We start from the raw sequence: 7,529 nt of genomic DNA on the forward strand, positions 1-7,529 counted from the left end.
TCTTGAATGTTGATCAGTTCAGGAAAGATGCCCTCAAGATTACCGTAAACTTCTTCAGCCGACCAGCATCTGCTGAATTGGAAGGTACTCAGAGCATTTCGGGTCCGGTTTTAAACCGCTTTGCGACTTCCCCTAAGTACGGTTTGATCATGTGGGTTGTTAAGCAGTACCACGTTCCAGCACAACGGTGTCTACTTGTCAACTCTTGCACTTGCATTTGTAGATGTTGCGGTGTGAGATCCTGCCCGGCTTGCATAGGCACGTTCTCTTGGTCGTTAATCATCATCATCGGCCGGCTGCTGCGCAGGCGACTGTAAGCTTCCCCCAGCCCTTCCTGTCGTTGGCGAGGTCGGCTATTTGCTTGGACGTCAACTGTCCCTTATCGTTTCCAAGGAGGCGTTGGATATACTGAAGATAAGATGTACTTTGCCGTCCCGGCCTACGTCTGCCATGTGTTGGGAAGTATAGAGAACATAGATTGGCTGGCTCATCCTCAGACTTGCCTAGAAACGCCTAAATCTAGGCCAGGAAGAATTCTGGCCCTGTGATGATGAGGTTCCCGCTCTAAAAAGCGACCGAAATTCTTCCACAGGCGTCTGAAACACAGGCCGTGATGTCGTGCTACCGGTTGCCGATTGGTTTACTCGTACGGAACCTCTTAACCTCCAATCAGGCCCATTTTTAGCTTCGCCCATATGTTCTCTTATGTAGTCGCTCGCTAAAACTGGGCCTGACCAAAAGTACCTCAAACTCGTGATCCGATTGGCTGTGAAAACTCCATCGTGATTCGCGCAGCTCTCGCAAAATCCTCGAGACTGATCTGCCATTAGCGTACGAAGAAATTTGCTGCCTTTTTTTTGTTACAATGATGTAAGCTTTCAAGTAATTACAGTCAAAACAGGTCAAGCGTTCCTCTCAAGAGTGGATTAATAATTTCGTTATTGCCAATTTGATTTCAGGAATCATTTCAGTAATCTGGTTGTTGGATGAATGATGCAAAATTATAGAAAGGTAATGTTGCTAGAGTGAAATGACCGTTGTTTGACAGATTATACAAAAATTTGGTTTTATCAACGGAGTTGATAATGTAAATTGGCCACCGTACAGAGATTCTAAAAGCTGACGTTTCGAGCGTTAGCCCTTCGTCAGAGCGAATCCAGGGCGAACGCTCGAAACGTCAGCTTTTAGAATCTCTGTACGGTGGCCAATTTACATTATCAACTCCGTTGATAAAACCAAATTTTTGTATACTACTTCCCCACCGACGCAACACCACAGTTTCTTTAGAAACTACCCCTTCATTCATTTGACAGATTATGACAGATTATGCAAATCAGTAAACCCGTGAAATTCTCTCGCCGGCCTGGCACCGGAAGCCAGCAATATTCCAAAGGAAATTCAAGTTTAGAACTGAGGCTGGATTTGAAGTTTTGCATTATTCATTCGACGAACAGATTATTGAAATGATTACTGCTTTGTGGCTGGACTAACTGAAGCCAGTGAAAATTGCGGTTGACAAAATACGGGAGCAAATTTTATTTGCATAAGTAGTGTTAATTCCTTGAAGGCTTGATAAATACAGTTACGATCGCGATGAGCATACTTAGTTCGCCTCGCCGCGTCAGTGGCTCGCTTAGTTCGTCCAACAGTGAAGAAAGCGTTGCATCATGAAGTGGTTCTGAGGTTTTGATGAAAAAGATGTCTCAAACATTGTTTGGAAGGCGGACTATCGTCTTGTCATGCCGAAACATGTTTAAAAGGCGGTCTACGGTCTTGACATACTATCGTGTTGTTATGGCGTAATATAATGTTGTGTCCAGTAGACGGACTATAGCGTCCAGTAGACGGAGTATCGTGTTTTCAAGCTGTAATATTTAATTGCGCGGCCAAAGCATCGTATCTTATAAACGGAGTAACTTATTAAACAGATCGTCCATCATATCATCTAGCTCTACTTTTATTTTTGGCGTTGATACCGCTCCATAACTCTGTGACCCGGGTTCAACTCTGGCCTTGGGTCGTATGTGGGCTTTTGCCAATATGAGCCACGCAAATTTTGGTCAGCGGAGATCACTTTATATAATAACACGATTACAGACGCTCCTTTTCGATTTTTTTGTTTGCGGAGAGTGGGTGGCTGTATACAGGCTACATCTGCCTTCTTCATTTTGCTGGAGTGCAACAACAAATCTAGGAAGTTCAGCAAGTTAGGCAATTTTCATTCTAGCCAACGACAATCCAGCTTGCTCACTGATTGTAAGTAAATTGGAGTTTCTGCATTCGTGTGATGATGTTTGGTAAGTAGAGATTAATTTCAATCCCAACTGTTGTACAAAGTTATTAACATGAGCTGTTCGACTCTGTTCGTTAAATGATGAATTTAATTAAGGATCTAAGCTTGCGTTAGCTAAGGGTTCATTTCGGTTTTCATTTTCTTTGGACGAATTTTACTCAAGGGGTCATGACCCCGTTATTCGAATTCGCTAGTCGCGCGTGCAAAGCAGAATTAGCAGGTCTTTCTTTTTTGTGCCACAGTTTAATGTTCTTTATTCAAACCAGTTCATTCAGATCAAGTCCGATTACCCTTACTTAGCTGGTTATTTATAGTAATAGTCCTGTCAACCCACGGGAAATTTAACATCTTCAGATTTTCAAATGTCAATTTCCCTACCCTTGGGTCTCCATTAAAGTCAAGTTCCCACCCCTGGGGACCACAGACCTTGCACAGTACGTTAAACGAAGTGATAGGCACTTACGTACAACAAGTTCATTGCAGCACTTCTCCAGAGAGTGATAGTTCTTGGTGACAAATGGTCTCCACCAGTTTTGTGCATTTCCCAAATGAAGAAGGCGTATTCTAGATATTTAGCATGGTTCAGTTTTGGTTAGCAATTTCACATACATTCTGTACTGCTGAAAATACCTGTGGATTGTTTCACATAGTATTTACAGCAATACAAAATGTGCAATGTCAGAACAAACATGTCGTCAGCAAGAGGGGGTATTTCTAGTGTAGAACTGTTAAAAAATTAACATAGAAAGTATCAAAAGATAAGATTATTAAAGAGCTACTTGTCATTGTTTGGTGAGATTTGGCACAGGTTTCTGGATTCATTTATATGTCACGTCTGGAATAGGTGTTATTCCACTTTCATCCAATTGATGTTTGTAACTGAGGTCCAGAAATGACCAGAATTTCATTTAATTTCTCATTTGGAGTATACTAGCAATTAAATCTGTAAACACAGAGAATATCCATTCTAAAACTTGTGGCAGGGCAGCATTCAGTGAAGACATGTAAGTAGGGAGTAAATTTTGATCTAAATGGGCTTTTATACAAATATTTCTTCTCAAACCTGAAGGAAAAATACCTTCTGTTATAGAAATTTAATGATAGAGCACAGATGGGGATAAAAAACTTTCCCAAGTCCTCTCAACTTTCCAAGATGGTGATTGAGTCAAAATTTCCCACCTTGGGGACGGTTGTGGATGTCAAAATCCTCACCCACATGTGCTTTATGAAGTCTTATTCCTGTGGGTTGCCCCCACCCCCCAATCCTAGGGCAAACTATTGATAGGTGCATAACATACTGTATTGTAGTACTTTTTAGTGCCTTGATCTGCGTAAATCTTTCTGTCAAATGATACATTTTTCACTACTGTAACAATCCTGGGCCTCACTGAAGGTGACCAATTCTTTTTGGTGCTTTTAAAATGAATAAAAACAGAGATGTGTCAGATTTGGATTTTATGTAACGTTTAAAAACAAGCAGTATTATATGGGGGTTTAAAAACATGAGGCATAGCCAATGCTGCAAGTTTTTTGAACAGCTTCAAAGACATTTCACAAAAAGCATGTCCCTCTGGACTAAGAATGATGGTTCCAATTGCGAGAGGAGAATATTAGCATACGTCAAGAAAAACAAGCTATGCCTTATTAGTATTCTTTATACAATGTTTCAGGAATACTGACGAGGAGTATTTTATCAGGATATACATGTAAAGCTCACACGTGGCGTTTTATCGGTGTTTTGATAGGCTGTTGGGCTGATGTATTATTAAGGAGTTTTTGAAATCTATAATCAGCAAAAAACAATGATATTTGTACATGTATCCCTATAAAGCAGTCTTGTAATTTATCCTCTGTATAATTCAAATGACATGAGTGATGCTGTATTTTTTCTTTGCCTTTTGTTATGATTTCAGGAATAAAAGACAACTGAAGATAATTAACTTATTATTATTATTTTTACTCACCTGTGTACTATTACTGTATTTGTTCTTCTCAGCTTTTGTCTTTGCAATCTTGTCATTGTTGACATTGGCACAATGTGGCGGACCAGCAAGTGAGTTGTAGATCTTACATTCTTTATTAGTAAGAAAAAGGGTTGTACACCCAAGTATTGATGCAAGCTAGATTTAGAGATCAGGCACTTGACAGTAAGTTAGAATTGTACGACAGCCAGATCGACGAAAACATCACCTTGAAATTTAACTTTATTGCCAATGAGTCAGATTTTTAGGCGGCCGAAATCTCAGGAGCGCTTCAAATTTGAGTGTAATGTAGACCAAAGGGATGAAATGTTGACCGTAGCGATAGCCAATGAGAATGCTGCACTAGTACGCTACGTGATGTTTGCAGCCGCCAGCAAGCCTGGCTAGTTGGCACTTTAGTGACAGTTATAAGTAGTAATACGCTATTGCATGTCTTTCGCCATCATTCAATTCTGTTCCTTTCGCACAATGTGGGTGATTTATATTATCCTAAAAATAAATTGGAATGAACTCTTTCAAGTTAAAATTAGAGAATGGAAGGTTTTCATTTATGTGCTCACTTTGTTGTCATTATAACCTCAAATTTGGTGATTTCATGCCATTGCTCTTTCAACTGTAAAGAAATTGTGGCAACGTTGTGGTAGCTGTTGTCGTTTCTTAAACTCCTTAATGTAAAATTCTGAGACTGCAGAAACAAAATCAAACCCTTTACTTATGAGATAGATCCTGCGCCATGTTAAAATTTATTTAGAAAATGGTTTGGAGTTCTTTCTTCACAGTCTTCATTTTACCCTAAGTCTGCAGTTTACCTAGAGTTTTTTAAGCTAAGTGTTTGTGTAATGGTAGTGGTTGCAGTTGTGCTATGTGAGTGATACACATATCGGATCATGTATACTGCAGGCAGTCTCGACTGATGTAGCGCTTGACATATTGGTTGACAGTTGATTGATAGTCGGTCACCCTTAGGTTGACAGTTTATCAACAGTTGATTGACAGTCGGTGGATTAGTTCCTGGAAACATCTTGACCAAGTATTAGTCTTGAAACTGTCAGGGACAATAATCTGTTTTGAGCTTCAAGATGTATCATGGTCCAATTTCTAACTGTAAAATGGGATTAACTGTAGAATACTCAGCCCAGCCAGACCCAAGGATAAATGTATTGCTCCTGTTGTCGTGCCTTCGGAGATTAACAAAAACATCCACACAAAGTTCTTTGTTTTGCAGGTGGAATATTTCCTGGAAACAATTCTCGATCGAGTATCGGTCAACTGTCAGTGGTATATCAGTCAACTGTCGGCAGTATATTGGTCAACTGTCGGCCGAATATGAGTCATGTGTTAAGTCAAGTGTGTTTAATGAGGTAGATGACAGCATCAGTTACAGACTGTATAATATTGCTATCATGCTTGGGGGAGGGGGAGAGGAAGATGTGTTGTTGCTATTGTTCTGCAGTCAACGATTAACAAAAACATGCACACAACTTTGTTTTGTCGGTGGATTAGTTCCTGGAAACATCCTGATCGAGTATCAGTCAACTGTCGGTAGTACTGATTGGTCAACTGTCAGTCGAATATCAGTCATGTGTTAAGTATCGGTCAAGTGTGTTTTATTAGGTAGATGACAGCATCAGTTATTGCTATCATGCTTGGGGGAGGGGGGGGGGATGTGTTGTTCCTGTAGTTGGTTTACCGCAGTCGATGATTAACAACAACAATTGCACACAACTTTGTTTTGTTGATGGATTAGTTCCTGAAAACATCTTGATCGAGTATCAGTCAACTGTCAGTAGTATATCGGTCACCTGTCGCTTGAATATCGGTCGTGTGTTGGGTATCACTGAGTCAAGTGTGTTTAATTACATGTAGGGAGATGACGACATCAGTTATTGCTATCATGCTTGGCGGAGATTTTACTGTGAGGTACAATTTATTACTCTATGAAGTGAAGCAAAGAGCACTGAGGGAATTAGGGATGTGATTTTGAGCTTCAAAATGTATCATGGTCTAACTTCTAGCTGTTAAAATTACCCTGGTGAAAATCTTCAATGGATCTTTAAGGATCTTCAAAGATCGTCATAAAGATCTTCAAGGATCCTAATAAAGATCTTAGAAAAGATCCTCAAAATTCCTTCCAAAGATCCTTGAAGATCTTTGCCAAGATCCTTAAAGATCCTTAAGGATCTTGCCAAAGATCAAGTGAAAAAGGTCTATTTTGCAAGTTGACTGGAAATTATATTACATTGCCCTGGTATTGTTTTTATGCGATTTGAGCTTTTTTTCGAGAAGTAAGCTAAGCGAAAATAATATCGGCTTCACATTTGAAAACAATGAAATCAGCAAAGCAACACCTACCTTTCACTCTTTGATTAAAATTTAATAGCATAAGTTTTTTATGCAACTGCGTGCATCGGTAGCTCATCTGAATGATGCGCACAGGGAAGTACACAACAGCTTGGTGGTTTGAGACACTGATCAGACTTATTTTTTTTCTTTTGTTTGCACAGATATGTTTCTCTCGTTTTTCTTTTCTTGATTTTTGCTGCGATTTTATCGATCTTCATTAAATTTAAGTTGCATGAAATATGCTCAAAAACTGAAATAAATAACTCTGGTCAGTGGCTCAAAGCACCGACCTGTCGTGTACTTTGCTTTACGTATCACTCGGTTGAGCTATCGACACGCAGTTATATCAGTTTATAAATGCCATTAAATTTTAATGGAACAATGAAAGGTAAGTGCCGCTTCTCTGATTCCATTGTTTTCAAACAAAAAGCCAATGGTATTTTTGCATAGCTTATTTCTTGAAAATAAAGCTCAAATTGCATAAAAAATTACCAGAGCAATGTTCTTAAGTTCATTTCCAGTCAACTCGCAAAATTTGGGCTAGTTTTGAGCACTAAAACTTGGCCGAGTATTGTCATTTACTAGGTTTTTTGCTTCCAGCCCTTCTATTACAACAGCAGTTGCAACCACAATAATTATTCTTTTTTCCCTCCATTGTGAAAAAGTAATGTAAGTCTTAATACTGCATATACAGTAACAATATTTGCTTGATAAAGGTACAGTAAAAACCTGAATTTACAGTGTAAAAACCAAGTTTTTCCAAACTACAGTCTGTAGGCTAAGGCTAGGCTACAGACTGTACTCAGGTTCTTCTTTTGAAAGTAGAATCAAATAATGAGGTTTTTGTCATTGGTGGGTATGGCCTATTTTGGGCCATTTCTGAAGTTTGTACAAGGCTTTGCACGATAAAC

At 39.3% G+C, this 7,529-nt stretch overlaps 1 protein-coding gene across 2 annotated transcripts in view; it reads left to right on the forward strand.

The window, feature by feature from the left end:
* The first annotated feature begins 2,061 nt into the window (after positions 1–2,061).
* The window catches only part of LOC138015556 (dorsal-ventral patterning tolloid-like protein 1), an 18,415-nt gene continuing 12,947 nt past the window's right edge, over positions 2,062–7,529 (forward strand). The window contains exons 1-2 of one of the 2 annotated variants that reach the window (XM_068862625.1): positions 2,062–2,297; positions 4,290–4,346. In XM_068862625.1, coding sequence (XP_068718726.1) covers positions 2,288–2,297; positions 4,290–4,346 — 67 coding nt within the window. In that variant the 5' untranslated portion in view covers positions 2,062–2,287. Of the gene's footprint in view, positions 2,298–4,289; positions 4,347–6,172; positions 6,196–7,529 lie in introns of those variants that run through there. The other variant, XM_068862627.1, reaches the window with a different exon arrangement.

This window comes from Montipora capricornis, chromosome 9 (genome assembly GCF_036669925.1).
Source record: "Montipora capricornis isolate CH-2021 chromosome 9, ASM3666992v2, whole genome shotgun sequence".
NCBI classification, from domain to species: domain Eukaryota; kingdom Metazoa; phylum Cnidaria; class Anthozoa; order Scleractinia; family Acroporidae; genus Montipora; species Montipora capricornis.